General features: G+C 41.9%; 2 protein-coding genes across 16 annotated transcripts in view; both read right to left on the bottom strand.

The window, feature by feature from the left end:
* Positions 1–15,397, bottom strand: part of snap91a (synaptosome associated protein 91a) — a 51,373-nt gene extending 35,976 nt beyond the window's left edge. For 6 of the 12 annotated variants that reach the window (XM_056381012.1, XM_056381015.1, XM_056381017.1 and 3 more), the window contains exon 1: positions 14,537–15,392. In XM_056381012.1, the coding sequence (XP_056236987.1) occupies positions 14,537–14,666 (130 nt within the window). In that variant the 5' untranslated portion in view covers positions 14,667–15,392. Of the gene's footprint in view, positions 1–14,536 lie in introns of all 12 variants that reach the window. The other 6 variants (XM_056381019.1, XM_056381020.1, XM_056381021.1 and 3 more) reach the window with 3 other exon arrangements.
* A 921-nt stretch (positions 15,398–16,318) lies between these two features.
* The window catches only part of dop1a (DOP1 leucine zipper like protein A), a 31,421-nt gene continuing 27,187 nt past the window's right edge, over positions 16,319–20,552 (bottom strand). For all 4 annotated transcript variants that reach the window (XM_056381070.1, XM_056381073.1, XM_056381072.1 and 1 more), the window contains 9 exons: positions 19,852–19,961; positions 19,455–19,604; positions 18,974–19,035; positions 18,525–18,677; positions 18,054–18,190; positions 17,825–17,880; positions 17,557–17,721; positions 17,161–17,290; positions 16,319–16,930 (listed from right to left, as the gene is read on the bottom strand). In XM_056381070.1, the coding sequence (XP_056237045.1) occupies positions 16,622–16,930; positions 17,161–17,290; positions 17,557–17,721; positions 17,825–17,880; positions 18,054–18,190; positions 18,525–18,677; positions 18,974–19,035; positions 19,455–19,604; positions 19,852–19,961 (1,272 nt within the window). In that variant the 3' untranslated portion in view covers positions 16,319–16,621. The remainder of the gene's footprint in view (positions 16,931–17,160; positions 17,291–17,556; positions 17,722–17,824; positions 17,881–18,053; positions 18,191–18,524; positions 18,678–18,973; positions 19,036–19,454; positions 19,605–19,851; positions 19,962–20,552) is intronic.

The following is a 20,552-nucleotide window of genomic DNA, read 5'->3' as shown; positions in this document are numbered from 1 at the left end:
TGTGTTTTTAATCCTGTCTGGATGAGGTCAATGGTGCAGAGGTACAGAATGGCTTACATCAGACTGCAGCTACACAGACAGCACTTCTTAATGAGATAAATACATCCTAAGATTCCCTAAAGAACCCTCCGACGTTCCTTTATCTACCATGTCTATGATGCCAGAAGTCATTATGGCCTCCTGAGTCTGGTGTACGTGGAGAAACTGGTGTTGTTGGATATCGGTGCATCATCATGAAAACCTGTATTGTCCATGTAGTCAAAGCCTGATGTAGTATAGTCCTCTGTGTGCCAAAGCTCTATTGTTGTCCAAAAGAATCTGCAGTCAAGCGGTTCTGAGAGTGTCACTGTATTAGACACAGCTGTGTTTTGCTCTAAATGCTAACTCTAATTGCTAACCTTAGCATGTTACCATGGTCATAATGACAGTGCTACGATGCAGATGTTTCATAGGTTTGTTTAGCACGTTCTCCATTGTAGTTTTCTGTTTTAGCATGCTAACATGTGCTGTTTAGCACTAAAAGCAAAGCACAGCTGAGAATGTCATTAGCTTTTCAGATATTTGGTCATAAACCAAAGTACTAACTGGAGAGCTGTCACTTAAGTTAACATTTCATTCCTGAGGGGGACGTGGATGTTTGTACAAATAATGTCATAACAACACCCCCCTATGGGCTAAAAACACATAGGCTGCCATTCACTGAGCACTTTATTGGGAAGACCATACTAACAGTGGGCATGTCCTCCGGTAGCTCACAAATGGATTCCACAAGATGTTGGAAACATTTCCTTTGAGATTTTCAGATACGTCACATTTTTCTGATGTTTGATATGAAAATAACTGAAGCTCTTGGCCTGTATCCGCATGATTTCATGCATTGTGCCAGATGATGATTGGAGGCTGATTGGATAATTGCATGAATAGGCAGGTGTACAGGTGTTCGTAATAAAGTGCCTGGTTAGTGTAAGTAAGCCACACCACATGGGTCCCTTGTTTTTTCTATGACTGCGCACTGTAGTTTATTTGAAGTCAATCCTACAAGCACCGTGCTCACAGCTAAAATTTGTCTACAACAAATGCACTTTTAACTCCTATTTGATATTTCCTAAAAACTACGGTGACCAGCTGTTACTGGAAAATAGTTACACTGGTTTGAAAAAGAAAACACGTGTGACCTGAGTAGAAAGCAATGGACTTGTAGCTGAGTGTCACAGACAGGGTAGGGAAGGCTGGTTTTGGTCTTTTTATGGGATTAGTAGACAATAAGAAAGCAGTGTCTCCTTAGCGGGCGATGCAGAAAGCTTGTATTGATTAAGATCTTCTACTCTCGCACTTTGGACGCGTCTGTGCTCTATTGACCAACGCAGTGTCAGATAACGGTCACTGAATACCGTATCAGGATGCCCTGCAGCGTCTGCCAAACCCAATACATACCTGACAGGACTCCAATTTCAAATCCGACCCTTTAACACATCGATAAACGTAAGTGATATCAAAGCCCCTGTGTGTGAGTACAACTGACGGCAAACCGCCAAGCACGCATGCACCACAGGACACACGCAAGCATTTACGCAAGCCAGCATGACACACATGCATGCAACATCCTCCTCCTATTTTTCATAGATGGATTTTGACAAACGTACCAATAAGTACCACTGGGGACATGCCAAGGTGGTTTCCTAGGCAACAGGCTTTCATATTTGCAGTGGCATCATGGATTCAGTGAAATTCCTTTGAAATCATCCTCGCAGGTGCAAACTCCCACAGAGTCGGACTGATAGGGTCATCTAGCCAAAGCCAGATGTATATGAGTCATAGCAGGATTAACACTGCTGAAGAATTCAACACTGACTCCTCCATATATATCATATAATCTCTATACTGAACATGTATGTTATTTTCTGTACTGAAAATCTACTAATATATCATGTAGATCCGTATTGTTGAACGTGTGATAAACATGAGGACTGTTGTATTCAGTGAGCACTTCCTCTATGTAAGAGCACAGAGTGTGATACAAGCCATGCTGCATGAGTGATGCTACACATGAATGGACCATGAAAGCACAGTGTGTATTTATAGCTCCTCTCACCCTCAAGCAACATACAGGGGGAGAAAAAAAAGAATACCCAGAATGCAATGTGCCCCAGCGTAGCATAGCACCATTGTGGCGTGGCAGCCAAAGAAAGAGGAAGCCATTGGGATCCAGACACTGTGGAGGCTGGAAGTGACATGTGAGGAAAAAGCTGGCAGTCCACACAACGCTACTGCTTCTGCTGGTGGACACAGAAAGCAGCGCTGTCTTCATACAGACACTTTGGCTTCCAGTGACATTACTCTCAGTTTTCGGTAGAGTTGTGGTTTGTTTTTTTGTGGTGCAGCTCATGGGAAGAAAATCCAACATTGTACTGTATTGCATAATAATAAAAACAGATTCATCACATTTAAAAGATTATAAGGCACATTCTTTTATTTCTACTCAACTAACACATCAATAAATGTAATTAACAGCTACTGCGTGTAACAATAACTCAGGGGGAAACTGAAGCATGCCTCAATAAACATTATTATTATTATACAGTACATGATGGATTTTTTGAGTACTAAGCACTAATTGGAACACCCCAGTTTTGAAATGTATACCTTACTTAACACTAAAATTCACATCAGCGTGTTTTAGCTCCTTTCCTACAAATAACATACTTTACATTTGTTCTGACCATCTCTAATGTCAAACTGTGTGGGAGGTGGACTGCAGGCTGCACAGTGGTAGATCCACACTTCAGGTTTCCAGTTATTTCCGTATATAATGAAATTGAAGTGTGTTTGTGTGTGTATGTGTGTCAGCATGCATCATGGCAGCATCTGGTCCTGGAAACACCTACTTTGGCAGGTGTTATGTCTCTCCTGTCTATCTGTGAACAGAGTGTATCACCATGACAGCGCCACAACCATGCAAGATACAGTCGAGATTAAAATGAACGCCGAGTTGGAAGATGGGTGCGAACACAGAGTACTGAGTGGTGATGTTAAAAATGTGGTAATGGCTATTGAGTACTCGTGGATTGCAGCTGGTTTGATCCCACTGCAAAATGGTCTCTAGTTAAACTTGCTCCAATTGTAAATGTTTCCAGTGTTGAATCAATGGAAACCAATGAATGCTCACAACTGTGGAAAAAGTACATTCAGATTCCCCAAACACAGAGGCAAAGTTAGCAAGATGATTAGCTTTGTAGGAAATGAGTTTGTCAAACCAGTAAGGTCATTTAGCTCGAGTGGGGCTAGTGCTTGTACTAACTGGCTTGGCTGTAAGCAGCTAATACTGTTAGCTTAGTTGGATAACTGTGGAGTGTTAGTTGTATGGTTACAGCCAACACACTCTCAAAGCAAACTCTATGGTGAAGACTAGCATCTGGATAAAGGTGTCAGCTTGATCTGTCGGATGGTCAAGCAAGACATGTGTCAGCATGCAGTCAGGAGAGAGAAAGAAGCTTTCTTTGAAAAATGACCTATGCTCACACTAACAACTAGAAACATGAAATACAAAACTTAGTCTGCAAACCTTCACAGGAAGTGGAAGCTGGCAGACATTGAGTGTTTAGAACAGCAAATATAAATGCTTTCATATACTTCCTACAGGTAGATTGTGATGTTCAGCAACTGTGGAGCAAATAGACCTTTTGTTCATTGGTATTGTGCGTCCCCATTCAACAAAGCACCCAAACAGACATTCAATAAATCTTTTCTCTCTGTGAACAGATCTGCTTTTTGCCCACTGCATTCACCGATCAATCTTTTTCTAATTACTCTAATTGTCCTTCCTCTTGCCCACAGCTCCCATGTCTCCTGACTACCGATGCCCTCTCAGACAAAAAACGTGCTGATATTAGAGCCTATGTATCTTCTACCTGAGCATCATCAGTCTTACATCTCTCCCTGTGTACATGTATCCTGTCCTGTTTAATTCCCTCTGTCCTTTATTAGCTGTTCATCTCCCATGAGGCTTTGTGTCGGCCATGTATGGATAGAAAATCCAGAGCTTGTGTTTTCCTTTAGGTGCAAGTTCTGCTTCAAGAGAGGCGGCAGCGACAGATATACACCCTGTATGCTGAACCAAACAATGCAGCCAAGACGGTTTTTTTTCTGGATTGTTTGACACTGAATCTGCATCTGTGTGGGTGCTACAATTCATCTGTCCAGGGCTGAAGAAGTGCAGGATGGAAAAGTAACAGAGGAATGAAGGAGGAAAGGAATTAGTTGATACATAATTAAAATCAACCATGCCCTACTAATGAATGCTTCTCAGCACTGAATATATCCATATGTTTCAGAGAATTGTGGTGGTATACAGAAAAGGTCATGTCCCACAAGATGTAACAAACCCATTAAAGGGCAAATTAGAGATGGCACTTTGGTTTAATATCCAAGCCTGATTTTGGCCAGCTCTGCCCAGTAGAAATCTGATAGGCTTTGACTCAAAACATCTAAACCAATTTTTACTGGAATAAACTCCTGGGAAATACAGCTGAAAGCTCCAAACGGTCTCTTGTGTTTGCATGAGTGCATTATCTAAATCTAAAAAAAAGTCAGACAAAACACTTCTACAACTGGGTGTCTGCGGTGATTTACCTCCTTGGCAACAGGCATTGTTCACAGGGCAAAGACCACTACTCTGCTTTTTTTCCTATACTTTCCAAAACTAAAAACTCAAGAACAAAGATGTAGTTAATTATACAATGTATTCATCTTTGAATACATAATGAAAGCTGCAATCCATAACAAAAGGTAAATCTGTCAAATCATCATTGTAAAACATGTATGAGTCGACACAGCAACAGGCATAGCAACAATGACAAAAAAGGGCTAGGCTTATTCCCTAAATTCATTAATGACTCTGTTACTGACAACGATTTGTTGACAGATCCTGTTACTTGGGGAGACTATGGGATTTATTCCAGGAGAGCTGTGGGTGTTGCATAACTTTCAAACTTTTTAAAACAATCTCAATGTTCCCACAGGGTCCCTTGCATCTGGTGATTCAGTCAGTGGGGGAACACTTTTCTGTGACATTTCACTTCTTTCACTTTTTCATTTTTTATTGCGAAGTCAGGTCCTGAGGCAGAACTCAAACAGTAATAAAACTACAGGAAACCCGAGCGCCCCCCCCCCCCCCCCCCCCCCCCCCCACACACACACACACACACACACACACACACACACACACACCTGCATTATTGATATGCAGCATGGGTATAGATATATGCCTTCAGTGTTTGAGCTGCTAAAGCTGCTGCTGCTCACCTGCATACCAAGACAAAAGATTGTTTACCTGCATCTTATTCTGGGGTAAGCAAGCCTCTGCCTTCACATTCTGCCCATTTAAGGGCACAACATCCCTACACATACACAACTGCACAGTAATATTTATGTCCTCAGACTAGGGGACTCAAGGGCATCACGACCTCTACAGAACATCAAAAAGAGAACTGAGAGGCATGGGAAGAGATGGGCAGTATTAAAAAAGCAAAAGCAAATCAATTTAAATCAGCTGGTGAGATTTAGAGTAGATAATGGTCTGAGAGCAGCTGTATGGGGGATCCTGGTCCCAGGTCATTAATCTGAACACACACTGTTAGTAGGACAGTCCACCTCCCACACAGTTTGACATTAGAGAGGCATTCTGGAGCTTTCAAGGATACCCGCTGTGAGATCAGCGCTGCAGTACACACTGAGCCCTTTTATCAGCGTCCATTTCTCTGTTCACTGCAACTCCCCATTAGGCAAGCATTGCACTGAATCAGTATAAAAGAGAGAAGAAGGAAGAGGAAGAGAGTGGGGGTAATAGTGTAAAGATGGAGCAGGAGACTCAGGATGAAGAAAATGGGAAACAAATGAGGACCAATTGAAGAACAGAGAGGGTGAAGGATTCTCTAGAAAATTATGTATTTTGTCTTTGTCAAGCACAGACACTGATACAAGCATCATACACAACCGTTATACTAACTCACCTAGTCTTTGATTGATTTTCTAAAATAATTTTTACGTATTTGGAGATTCTAGAAAAAAGAGTCTCACAGCAGATACACAAAGCTTCTCACTGAAGTTGTAATCTAGATTTAAATAAACTAACTAACTAACCCCTAAAAGGACACAAAATAATAATTAAGACTTCGTCTGGCCTTGAAGTTATTTATTCTCAGCTTGTTGAACTGAAATTGTATTTTCTCCCTTTTCGTGACCATGTTTCATCCCCCTCCCTGGTACATTGGGAAGTGCCACAGGGGTCAAATTTGGGACCAATTCCATTCTCATTGTATGTGTATGTTATATACTCCAACGTGGGCACGGTATCATGCCCACGGGTGGATCCTTCATGGCCCAACCTATCCCAACATTCATTGTAATGTATATAATATGGCAGCAAACCACATCGCCACAATATTGTGTTTCAGCCCAGTTCAACAGCTAGCGGTACAACTATTAAAACCAAGGGTCTTAAAACCTGAAGTTTTTGTGAAAAAAGGTTACGCGTTGTCAAGGTTGCTAGGCGACAGGAGCTGCGTTTGCAGCGCAACAGTAAGAGCAGGAACAGATGGTGACACTAAGTGAAAATTCTCCGTAGGCCAGACCATCTGATTTTAGTTCAACCTTTGCAATCTACGACGGCTACGAAGGGCCACACCTTCGTACATCGCATGCTCTGAAGGATGCGGCCCCTGAATTGGGACACAGCTAATATGTGCGAGTAAAGCCTGTAAACCCAACTAGTTTGTCCACTTTAAAAGCCTCTCTAATAGCCATTCAAACACTGGATGTCTGCAATTAAGTTCTGTCTGTGTGCAGGTTTGTATGTGATGCGTATGTAACATGTTCTTATATTTATCTTTAAAGCAGCACCAATTTCTGTCTCATAGGTGTGGAAAATGTCCCACAGTGACCTGTTTAAAAACTAGAATCTGTTCCAGGATTGTAACTGTGAAGCAGCATGAAAAGAACCACTAGCAGCCGTAGCCAGCAGTTTCAATGAAGATATGTACACTGACAGCGTTAGGTCAGCGAATGAAGAAAAATGTTGCTCTGTGTCAGTTTTACTGGCATTTTTCAGACATGTCACACCTCTGCTGCTACGGCGCAAACTGCGTTTTAACTTCAATATTTTGCTCATGCTTGGAGTGAAGACAGGCTGTCTAAATACTGTTAAAGTGTTCCTTCCACAGACTAACAGTCCATAGACATGACAGCCTCAGCTGAACGTGTTACTGTTGCTGGGAGACATAAAATCCTTCGTACACATTTGGTTAATACCTGAAGCAGAAACTTAATCTCAAAGCAAACTAGTGACAAAAGAGCAACTCAGAACCTTAATATTTCTAACCTGGTGAGTCTCTTTGATAGTTTATATGTCTGATGGCTACAGCAACTATAAAACAGATGTTTACAAGGGCTGAGCTGTTTAGCTGTATTGTTGTTGTTGCTTCCAGAATTAAAGGACCAGTTTGATATTTTTTAGATGCTTATTTGCTTTTTTGCCAAGAATTAAAGGAGAGGATTGACACCAATCTCATGTCTGTGTGTTTAATATAAAGCTAAAGCCAGCAGCCATACTGACTGTGCACAACTGAACCACTTCCACACTGCTGACATCCAGTCCTTTTTTGGCACCAGCTCTTCATCCACCGTGCTACTAGCGTCATACATGAGGCTAATGCTAAGCTAAGCTAACCTGAATGCAGCTTCATGTTGAACAGACAGATGTGAGCTTGGTATCAGTCTTCTCATCTCACTCTCTGCAAGGAAGTGAATTAACATATTTTATTAAGGTGTCAAACTTGTCTTTTAAAAACTATAAAAAGAAGATGGCTGATATGCTACACATGCATGTACATCTAGTCTAAAGTGGATTGACTTCTCTAATGTCAATGTATTTGGAGTGCAAACTGTGCAGCTGTACGCTATCACACTCCATACATGTATAAGAACATATATAACAGATAGATATTGGCAGATACTCTAAATGAAATGTCCTTGATTGATTGAGTCGTACAAATCTCTAATATTTAGCATTTACACAAAACATGTGAGACTTAAGAGACTATCATGACAGCCCCCACACCTCACCCTCTCCTCCCCTCCCCCTATTTCAAGAAGACCGTCTGCCTCTCAAACGTGGTAGCACACTGACGGTGACTCATGTTGTGGTAGCAGCACAGAAGCGGCCAAAGGGGACACAGCACGCTGTTTGTGTCTCTCATCGCTTACCCTCCTGCCTGCCCCCCCTCACCAAACACACACACACACACACACACAGCAGGTCATATATCCTGCATTTGCTCTGAGCAGAGCTTAATCGCATCTCTGTGTTAAAAATCCTGTTAATTGGAGTGACTAGATTTAGAGCGGCAGCAGAGCTTGTGATAATTATTGCAGCAAACACAGACAGAACCTCAGCCACGATGCTTAATCAGAAATAAGGTCATAATGATGATGAACACTGGATTTAAATGTCTGGATGTAAAGAGGACAGAAAAAGTGAGGGAGGGAAAATTATGCCATATATTTTTTGAAAACACAACCTTCAAGCCACAAACCTGTCTTAACTGTCTTGACAGTGGGAGGATTAAGAGGTTAGGGCCTGAGTCTGAGTCAGTCCGCTAAGTAGGCTAGTATAAAAATATGGTGGCATTGCAAAATAAGCCACCACAGTGTCGCACTCCACTCGCTGCCACCAGTAAATTGTGCATCTATTTACCTTTTTGTATTGTTCAGTGAACACGTAATCATGTTAACATTTCTCACAGTACCGTTTGACTCTCATCCCACACATCACTAAGTCATGGGATTTACAAGTGTCAGTGAACATGGCTCGTGTGTGGCATTCCTCCCTCCATCTTGAACCCCTGAGTCATGTGGTTGCCAGTGTGGCAGATGGTCACACTACTGCAGCAAGAGAAGACATCATCAAAAGCTAGCTCCAGAGTAAGAGAAAGAAAAGTACTTTTCATGAATAAGACAAATTTAAAGGTGACATATGTACGTCTTTCAAACATTAATGAATCTGCCACAATCAATACAGAATCAATATTACAGGCAGAATAACTTAAGCAAGTTCTGCTGAAGATACATTTTTAAATGTCTTTGCCGCCTGTTGAATATATGAGTTACAAGTAGCAACATCTTCAGATCATTGCGAAGAAGACTGGCAGTAATCTGCTGTATTAAACAAACAAAAGTTATATATTTGTGTGTGTGTGTGTGTGTGTGTGTGTATGGACGTGTGTATCCTTGATGTCTAACAAACGTGTTGAATGCATTTCTTTTTTCCTATTCTGGGTCCTGCATTGTTTAAAACAATTGTTTGCTAGCCATCAGTTTTCTTCTTCACCACCTTTATTGGTGCATTGGTGGCAGGGATGTGAATCATGCACGTGTGTCCTGCATGATACAAACAAATCCAGGGCCAACTTCATAAAAAAGCGTCCTCCATAGTGCTGCTGATGGCCCAAAGCTCCATAAGGTAACTTTAATCTACGGCACAGAATACTTTTACTTTACGGCACGGTTATTACTACACACATTAAGCTTTCAGATTTTTGCCACAGACAAAAATCACTAATCTTCTTAGCGATGGTTCTTCTTTGTTCACTGTAATTATCCCAATGCCTTGAATACTTGAGGCAGCTGACTCACAGCTGCATCTCCTCCTCTGCACCACCCTGCACCATCCTATCCAAAAAAAAAAAAAAAAGAACTCTGGATTGGGTCCTGTACTGGGATGTTGTCGGTGGCATGTGGCGTACAGGCACCTGTTTGTATGTGTATGTGCATGCACAGAGGCACACACATGCCGCCGCTGCAACGCTCACATATCAGGATCCTTGTGTAGGACACACTAAGACCATGTGGGGTGTCTGGCAATCTGTGTTGCTGCCTGAGCTCTAATCATTTCAGAGTTGAGACGACATCTGACCGCAGTCATCTGTCAGACTCTTTAAATAAACGGCAAATGTGTCTGCAAAGTCCTGCCAAACCTCTGGAGACACATCTCTACTATTGTGCTATCACAGTGATTACTTCTTCTAGCCTTTACTAGAGTCAGCAGTTTGTGGTATGAAGACACACCCTAAGGAAACAACTGCTTTAGTTATACGTTCGTTTTAGGGTGGAAAACAAACTAACCTAAGAATTTCCTGTACAAGATACGAGCCTTGAGACAGTCACTACACTTACACAAAAAACAAGATGTCTGTTTGTACCTGCATCCCAGACTTTCGTAACATTCTCTATTTATGACGCCTTTGATCCACAAAAAGGCTGGAGCACCTGATTCAGTCCAAACGCTGTCTCATGTCTGATCTTCTCAGTTTTTCCTCTGTCTCTCTGTCTGGGGCTTTTGGGTCACAGCATGAGCAGCTTACTGCCCTGCTGCTCTCCTGATGTCAACTGAACTAGATCAGCTGAGCAACAGACCAATACACATTTGGCTGTCAGTGACAGAAATTATTTTTAGACCGTGGACACATATCTGTCGAGAAATGTCCAAATGTAGCACTAGAACAAAGTGACAATCTAATTCTCTCAATGTTACGGGAAGAAATGTTATAGAAATAATGATGAACCAAGTCATTGACTAACAAAAGCAGAAGCAGCTTTTACTACTCAACGCATCTTGACAGGGTGAAATCAAACAAAGGTTAATTCATGTTTTATGTATGGTATTGCTTTGACATTGATGATTAGATTGATCAACTATTTAGACGAGCTCACGTGGAGAATGATGAAAAAGCAAGATAAGAGATCATCTGTATCATCTTTACTGATCTGTTACTGTCACATTTCAGCCGGACTGATTAGCAGCTCTGTGGATTACAGCCACAAGCTCAGTAATAAAACAAGAATTTGATACAATCAATATTATCTGTCTAGCATCTTAATATAATTAAAATATGCAAATTACTTTAATGTATATGTGCAAATAGCAGAAATATTTGTGACAGATTACATTAGCACGATGGGAGGATCTTTGAGGTAGAATAAGAGGCTAAGATGATGAGAGATTTAGTCAGTCTGGTTTGTAACGTAAACCTGTATGCAGCGTATATCAATAATGATACTGTACTGAAATCTCAGAAAAACACTTATGGTAAGTATGATGTCTGTAAAGAATACTGTAAATACTGTAATAAGGTGTAATAATAAATAAAGTGTGAAACGGGCCTTTTACTGTGTTGCAGAGGGAATCGTGGATGTCAAACTCCACTGTGTGAAACAGGAAAGACCAGCCCGCTGTGGGGATCAGGGATCAGTAGGGGGAGGGGGGGGATTCTGACGATGCTCTATGCTAACAGGTTTCACTCACACAGAGTAACTTGTCTGCTAGTGGCCACAGAAGAAATGCCACCAAAACGGGACATTTTTACATAACGCACAAGCAGCACTTTGGCTAAATGTCAGTTCAGGATGAAACTGGATATAATGTCAGACAATATCCCTGAGGCTGTTCCTCCAATGTGAAATGAATTCACCTTTCACATAAAATGAACTGATTCATTAAATGAGTGAGTAAAACATACCTCTGACTTCTATTTATATGATTCCTAGAAGTCCATGAATTCATGCTACATTATACCACCCCGAGCTTCTGTGTGTTTTGATATTAATAGGAAACTAAACAACAGCCATCCTGAAGTTGTACAATTCCCAGCATGCATGCTAATGTCAATAAAAAGATGATAAACAAGTAAAATGAATAGTTTGACTTTGTTGTTAAAATCAAAAGTACATAACTAGAAGATGTTTCAGAACGGTAAGGGAAGGTTTTTGTATTTACTTGTATCTCAGCTTGTAACTGGCAGTGACTGACACAGTGTTAGTGGCTGTACTGATGCAAACTCTGGCTCTGTTTTAAAGTTTGTTTTATCTAGCACTGTCCACCATAAACTTTACAGGTGTGTAGTTGAGATCAAAATGGGTGTGGTCCCACCCATCACTACTGAGTGCTCATTGTAGTGATGATTACTAAGTACTTGTGGGTTGGAACATCAACATGCTGATGGGCGTCACGGCTGGTGTGAACCCATCTCAACATGGTCACAAGTTAAGTTTGTGACTGGCTCAGTCAATCCTTGTATCTTTTATAACAATTACTGAATCTGTTAATTAATTTATTTTTCACTTATGCTTCACTAACTCTGAGGGTGATGTGTTGGAGAGAAGTGATCCTGCTCTGACAAAGTGCTGACACACTCTTTGGCAGGTGGTTGAGCATTCCACTTTGTTGTGCGATGATTCAATGCAGCTCTTCATTCAGTTTTATATTTTAGCCTGGACACGAACTGACAGGTGGATTCATTTCTTCCTCTGGGTCTGAGATTGCCAACTTGAACTTGATGCCATTTCCTCAGACTTAAGAAATGTTTCATGCTGATGGCTCAACGGCGCATTTATGGTGTAGCTGAGCCATCTGTACAGTGACCTGTTGTTAATACAATTACACAAAATTTGTAAAAAAAAAATATATATATATAGTTATCGTCTGACTGGGAAGGCCCCCAAAATTTTTTGTGTTGATTATTTGGTTCTGAACTTTTGGACTACTCTGTTGCAGGAAAGGAGCTGGAGTGAGACGTTTTATTTCCACGGGACATTCTCCCACTGGCTTTGCAGAGAGCTAATTTGAAACGACGGATAAAGTGGAGAGACATGATGACACGCGGTCAAGGCGAGAAGGAGAGAGAGAGAAAGAAGAGAAAAAGAATGAGAAGAAAGAGAAAGTTAGATTTAACTAGCTAACATTAAGTTAGATAGATTTATTTAGATATATATGTTTATATTTAGATATATTTAGCTACAACAAAACCCAACACAAGGAACGTGAGGGAGAGGAAGAGCAGCTAGAGCAGCAGCACCAGTAGCTGAGCTCGAGCAAAGAGTGGAGGAATGTCACTGCAACACGGGTTTACAGACACTCACAGTGACTACTTCTTTATCTTCTCATGTTGGACTGAGGACAGACTGGACGCTACAGTGACTCACTATCACCTCTTGAGGTACAAATTGATATTACAAGACGAGACAGGCCGCGGCTAGCTGGTTAGCATGCTAACTTCAGTAGACATCTCTGCAACACAATACATAGACGTTTCACATTCTGTTGATGATCTTAGTTCATTTTTGGATGTTTTAAACTAAACCCTTTAAACAACTTTGCAGTACATTTGACAGTGCTGTTCACAGGAAGGATAAACACATAGCTGCTGATACATCACACCCACTGCACTCAAGAGTTTGAACTGCTTCCGTCTGGCTGTCCATTCAGGGCCCCGAGGACCAGCTGGAACATACAGTATATAAGAAGTCTTTTATTCCCTATGCCATACAAGCATTGAGCACACAATGACTGCATTTGGGAACACTTGCTACTCATTTTTTTATTTCATAGGTTTTGCTCTCTGGTATTTATATAACCTGCTAATCTGCTGACACTTGCTCATTTGCACAATTGTATGTTGTACATGTTCTATGCTTTTAATGGCTTGTTTTGTTATATGGATTGTATGTATTTTCGTTGTAACTTCTTTGGTAGAAGCCAAAGACAAATTTCCACTGAGGTGGACAATAAAGGCAATTAATCAATCAATAAGGTTGGTGGGGTTTTACTTAGTTTAGTGGGTCATTTTAAAGCCTGGACCATTACTAAAACGTTAGGGACATTTATCGTATACACAAAAGAGTTACGCTATTTGAAACTCCGGATACAGCATTATTTTATGAGATGATGCATTCACGTGCACCTAGAAGAAACCCTTCCAGCATCATTACACTATGGAGGCTCCTTATGCTGCTCACCTTCCCTTTTCCTCTGTCCACAATCATCTGATTTTCTGGGTTTATGCATCATTCTTATCTGAAATTGAACTGGCACTCCTCGATCTTTTCACGCCATCGTTTGTACGAAACAAAACGCCAACAAATCAACAAACTGCATCAAGAAAAGAAAACGTGATTTAATGTAATGTTAACAGTGGCACATGGCTATCATAATGGACAAGATGCCAGGCAAAAGCCTCTGTGTTTAGTAGTAACAACAGCACTTTTAACCTTTTCAATTATGCATTCACCAGTGGGCTACTGGAGCAGCATGGGAGAGAGTCTCCAGTCAGTAGGTAGCTTAAGTATCATTTGAAGCTCATCTGTCCAGCACAATGGGCGAAGAGCACTGCTGTAATTACATGATTTGGTTTGTTCAGGGTAACGCTTGTGGTGTGTGTGTGTTTGCATGTACATGTGAGCACATACTGTGGCTGAGGAACCCCTCCAAGCAGACTGACACGCTGGAGGAATGGATGGGGGAGGCAACCATCATGGTACTTGGTGCATGGCCTAGTTGTGCATGAGGAGGATGGATGGAGGGTCACAGTAGATAGATAGATAGATAGACAGACAGACAGATAGATAGACAGATAGATAGATAGATAGATAGATAGATAGATAGATAGATAGATAGATAGATAGATAGATAGATAGATAGGCTACTCACATTCCAGGTGCTTTTTCTTTGGAGCTGTCTGTTCATGTGTGGTGGATTTACACACAGCTCGGGACACCTCGGATCCCGTCAGGCTGTACTGCGCCGCGGCGATGCGGTCCGTCAGTGTCTGACCCGACATCTTCTCTCCGTGGAGCTCAACCTCGACTATCAAGCGTCCAATAGGGTCCTACCCCCCCTCCCAACACCGAGGTGAATGACCAGCCTCAGTAAAGACCAGCTGCTCTAGAAAACCCCTCAGGAACACAGCACTAGAAAAGAAATGGTAGCACACTTTCTTTCTCTTGCTTTGAGCTGCAAAACAATAAAAACTGGCTGATTCTCACTCAGTTGTTGTTTCTCGAACAATCATGAACTGACTTTCTTCCCTCAAGGCCAGTATCCTCTGGGAATTATAGACTATAGGCAAAACACGCGAGCATATATCCAACTGCACAATCCTATTCCAGGTTTCCCTTTTTCTTTTCGATCTATTTCTTACTGTTCATGTTATTGTTGGCCAGCCTCCCTGACAAAACGCTCCTCTCTCCGGATGATGCAGCCTCCCCCCTCCCTGTCTTCCTTCATCCAGTCTCCGGGATAATCCTCACCACCACCACCACCACCAGTCCGACCGTCCGTGTGTATCAGCGGGGCGTGCAGGGGAACATCAGGTCCTTGCTGGCATCATCACCCCCCACCATCCACTGCAGCGGTTGTTCCTCCTCCTCCCCTGCTGGAAGCTTCCTCTCTGCTACGGCCCACCTTCAGCCTGCAAGCTCCGGCGATGCGCGCTTCTCACCGGGTAGTTGGATGGCGTTGCTTACAGAGGATTTACATCCTCTTGTTTATTTAATTATTAATATATTTATATTTCTCACAACGCCCCGCCCCCTCTTGAGAGTCAGGTGACGCAGTGTTACCAACCCTGCGGCTGCCTCTTCCATCGCGAGAGCTGGGAGGAGACGAGAAAACGATGGAGGTTGCAGAACGTGAGAGGACGTGAAGGGTTAATAAGGCTACTCCTCAGCGAGGCTTGATGCTCGTCATGCTGCTGCCACACTATGAAGGTCATGTGAAGCGCGCTGCTTCACTTCACATGATCTTCTTTGATCAAAGAGGCATTCAAATGATATAAAACTGCAGCCACTCGGGACATGTCTCTGCCTCTGTCCATGGTGCTGATATGAGCTGCTCTGGTGTCACTACTGTGTAGTATGTGTTTTTATTGATTATTGTATTTTTATTACTTATGCATTAATTTGACATAAATGCTGATTGTGTAATAATGCATAGGCAATAATAATGCATTATGATATAACAATAGTATTCTGAAAGGGGCCATTCTGCTTTACAAGTATTTTTACTTTTGGTATTCAAGCACATTTGCACATGCTAACAATACTTTAGTTTTAGTTATCGGAAAAGTGTAGCTTGTGGTGGAATATTTTTACACTTGTACAGCTACTTTTACTTAAAAGGATCCGTGCATCTTCTACGATATCGTATTCACTCACACCACCTTATGTGATGAATTCTGGCCCCTAACGGAGAGTATATAAACACCTAAGACACAGTTTGTCTTCAACTATCTTGCACATACAGCCTTGTTGCAATTTCACATATTCATTCAGACACACACAAACACGCAAACATGCCTTTCCAATGGGAGGGGCAGTTATTGGTAAGTTTGTGACATCTATATTAGTTTAAAGTAGGGTTGCACAATTAATCGAAATATAATCGAAATCGCAATATGGCCAAAATGTCAAGAGGAGAGTGACACAGCCCATGTAACCCTCCGTTAGAAATCTTTATTAAGTCACATCGATATGGAATGGCACAGCATCTTCACTTTGTCCCAAAGGACCCACATAAAATGTTAAAAGTCAGTCATCAAAGCTGCTCCATATATACAAATAATTAAAATTAAATACAATAGCTTTTGAAAAGTAAAATAATCATTATAAATACAAAAAAATGTACAAACTATTTTCCCCCATTTGTATTCCCTTCTTCTTAATGTACAGGTTGAGGTTTTTCACTAGTGTTGATCAGTTATGTGTTAATACCCATGATCCTCCCCTCACTGTGTTCTCACGTCTTGATAAGTCCCTCTAGAAAGTCTTTCTCCACCATCTCCTCGATGTTCTGTCGAGCTTGACTCCAGAAGACTTTCTGGCTCTCCAGTTTGTGGCCCTCCTTGTGGCCAGGGAAGGAGGAGTTTGCAGGGTTGTGGGCGTAGGCGGGACCTGAGCGGCTGCTGGCCTTGCTGTTGAACACCTGGCTGAGCAGGTTGAAGAAGGGTAACAGCTGCTCCATGCTGCGGATCACATACAGGGTCAGCATTAGGTGACCTGGCTCCCAGGACAGGGTTCGGGTGGAGCAGTCCTCCTCTGGGTTTTTCTAAGGGAAAGGGAATAGATACCAAATTACTTAGATACCAAATCAGAGTAGAAAAATTAATGTGCCTTTCTGCAGGTGGAGGGAACTGCAGCATGAATAAAATGAGCTGCAACACAAAAAAGAAAATGGTGTCCTTTAGTCAGCGTTTCTGCGAACAGACACTTTGAAAGAGGCAGTCGTTTCTCTCCATCACTTAATAACCTTGTGTAGACAGAGGGAGGATGAGATACCTTAGCTCGTTTCCTCAGCAGCTTGGCCAATCGGACCACGTAGGGCTTAAACTCTCTCTGATGAGTCCCCTGGCGTCTCACTTCCATTCCTGAATCGTCTGAAGCCTCCGGGATGAAGGCCCAGCGGTACCTATAACAAGGCAGAACTCACTCACTATTTTGATCTATTTAATGAGCCACTAAAGCATTAAAGGAGCGACATCCAAATATCTAATTCATGTGACCATGCAAATACACACCACATACTGAGAGTTGGGCATTTAAAATCATCATTAGAAATGATGACAGGCACACACACAGAATTTCAACTTTCAACAAATTATGTGTGTTAATGATTCCCTGACCCAGTCCTGTCACATGCAAAGCCTATTATCACCCATGCTTGTTTGTACTGACATCTGGAACTGAGGAAGGCTCTCAGGAGGCAGAGCCAAGGCCAGATCAAGGAGCTTGCAGGCAGACAGATAGAGGTTGAGCCAACGCTGGCTGTTGTAGGAGGTGGAGAAGCCGTTCCCTCCAGAATAGGTGGTCTCCAGCCCAGCCACAGACGGCCCTGATGTCCTAGAGATGAACAGGAGATGATCAATTATTTAAAGAACACAAGAAGAAGTCATTTTTGATGTTCATTTGCTGCTGAAATCCAGTTTGTAGTATCAACAGATACCTTGATATGTCTTCATCTGCTGTTAGCTCCTGCTCCATCAGTAGAAACACCTGAACCTACAGAAAAACAGTTGTATGAGTCTATGAATGAATGAGTGTATGTGTGTGTGTGTGTGTGTGTGTGAATTTATGTGTGAGTAGGTCAATACGTGTAGAGGACTCGAAGAAAGAAACATGATGGTAAAGTAAGTGAGAGAAAGAGACCGCAGTCAGTGACATCTAGTGCTCACCAGCTCGGTGATCATGGTGGGCCATAGGGAGGTGAGGTGTTGAGGTGACATGCGCAGCAGCAACACTCTGAAGAACAGGAACACCTGAGCATGGAGGATGGGCACCTGAGGCAGACGCAGACTCTCCACCAGACGCTCTGAACACACACACACACACACGAACACATACACACACATCTACAGTTAGTAATCGCTCATTGAATGTGATAAAACACCTAAAATCTTCATCTGTCAGTATAGATCTGTAACATAAGGATTTCAGGTGCTAGATCATGAAATCTGTAGCTGCCATATTGTAGATCTTCAGGACTTGTCAGCTCCAGCCTCCACCAAGGGTGTCAACTCCTGAATGTATGATTTGGTTGATTAAACACAGTCCAGGCTTTATGTTTTACGCTGCTTGTTGTGGGAAATGGTCTCCCAAAGCAAAGGTTTTAAGTGCTGCTCCATGTCTCTGTGTGTAGTCTTTACCTTGTATGTCTGGCAGGTATTTCTGGTACTGGTCCACTTCGCTGCTGTAGATGGTGAAGGCCAGGCGTTTCAGTAGCATGGCCCTTTGTTCCAACTCAGCGTCTCTGTTGGTGAACAGGCTCAGTGAGCTGCTCTGAGCTACAGCCACCCGGGCTGGAGAGGGAAACATACACAGTCTTTAATAGACTTGAACTATATCACATTAGCATATTTTTGCAGCTGAATGGGCTGCGGATTTAATTCGAGTGGAAATAAAAGTGCTTGTTTTGATCAAAACACTTTGCAGGATGCAGGTTTAATTCTGTCTGACATAAGACATGAAAAGGGCAAAACACTCTGCAAGTGTCAGTTACGTAATCATGATCTGGTAAATGGTCCATAACCACACCTAGTGGTAAGATCTACACTTATTTATAAACTAAACTGTGCTAAAGATTCGCAAGGCTTACTCATGAGGTCTCTGAATGTGGTCTTGTCGTGAGTCATCAGGTGGTCAATGATGGCTCTCCAGCTGAAAAATGAGAGACATTATCTTAGACTAATTTTCCCCCAAACATAGTAAGACAAAGTAACAAACACAGCCCCTTGTATCTGGCATTAACATATGCCATTACTACGTTATGTTGATAGAAAATATAGGTATCTTTTAAACACTTTGACTTTAAAGTGCATCTCTTCCGCTTTTTCAGTAAGCTTTTTGTGTGACGATGCTTTCCAATTATTTTGAAGAAATACTGATAATAATTGACTTACCCACTTCTTTAAAAATGTGTTCTACCTTTATTTTGTAGGATCCTAAGTACATTTTCTACATCCTGAATAAATGTGTTTCTTTTTTTCCTCCATCTCAATGTAATCATTTAGGCTACATGTTAACAGGAGCTATAAAAGTGGTCACCCACACACAGCCCACTTCCCTCCTCTACTCACTGACTGACGCAGGAGGAGTCCATCTGGAAGAAGGTGTGGTCCATGAAGAGGTCGAAGGCCTCCTTCTTCCAGGCTCGGCGGGTGTACTGGTACCCACTTAGGCTGCTTAACAGTTGGATGCAGGCCCGGTAGCTGGGGGCGTTGTGAGCACTGCCAGGAGAAAAAGGAAACATTACACTTTCAAATTCAAAACGTGCATTTGATCAGCCGTGACTCATTTTCACACTTCATCCCCCTTCGTAACATGAAAAGATTTTATTTTCTCCTTTTCTTGACATTTTCAACTCAAATAAATAGTGGAATTTGTAAGTTAAAGCTGTGTAAAACACAATGTTAGCATCCAAACACAAATACACACTAAAAGTCAAAGTCAATGAAAAAAAAAGCTTGTTCACACCTGTGGTTGCGGAGGTAGGGCACTACATAGTGCATGATATTAACCAGCAGTGGGATCACCCTCTCCTTCTCGTCACTGTAGAACACCATGTCCAACAGATGAGCCAGCACCTGATAAATAAATGCAGCATTCAGTGTTTTCAGTAAGCATGTCAACAGACTGATGCTCTTACAAAATATTATTAGAAAGAAGACATCAAGGTTATATCTATTCAAACTGGCATCTTCCAAGATACATTCAAAACAGCTGTTGTAACATTAAAGAAACCAAACCTAGACAGTAATGCTCTGACCAGCCATGGGCCAATATCCAACCTTCATTAGTAAGATACTTGAAAAGATAGTTTTAGTGCAAATAAACAACATCCTGAAAGAATTCATTCAGGCTGCAGAACACAACACAGCACTGAAACTGCTTAACTTGATGAAAATAGAAAGTCTCAATTCTTGTCCTCTTAAACCTGAACACAGTGTTTGATACGTTTGACCTTGATATATTAATCAATCATCTTGACAAGTTGGTCAGTCTTTTTGACTGAGTTAAAGTGGTTCAAAATATACATCACAGGGAGAAAGTTTTACATCGGTCATGGAAATCATGCGTCTGAGGAACATGACATCTGCTTTGGGGATTGCACTAGGGAGCTGCCTTGGTCCATTATTATTCTTACTGTACATGCTGCCACTTGGTGACATCGTCAG

The sequence above is a fragment of the Seriola aureovittata genome, chromosome 7, assembly GCF_021018895.1.
Source record: "Seriola aureovittata isolate HTS-2021-v1 ecotype China chromosome 7, ASM2101889v1, whole genome shotgun sequence".
Taxonomy (NCBI): Eukaryota; Metazoa; Chordata; class Actinopteri; order Carangiformes; family Carangidae; genus Seriola; species Seriola aureovittata.
The sequence above is the reverse complement of the archived record's forward strand: the minus strand, read 5'-3'. Positions and strand labels throughout refer to the sequence as shown.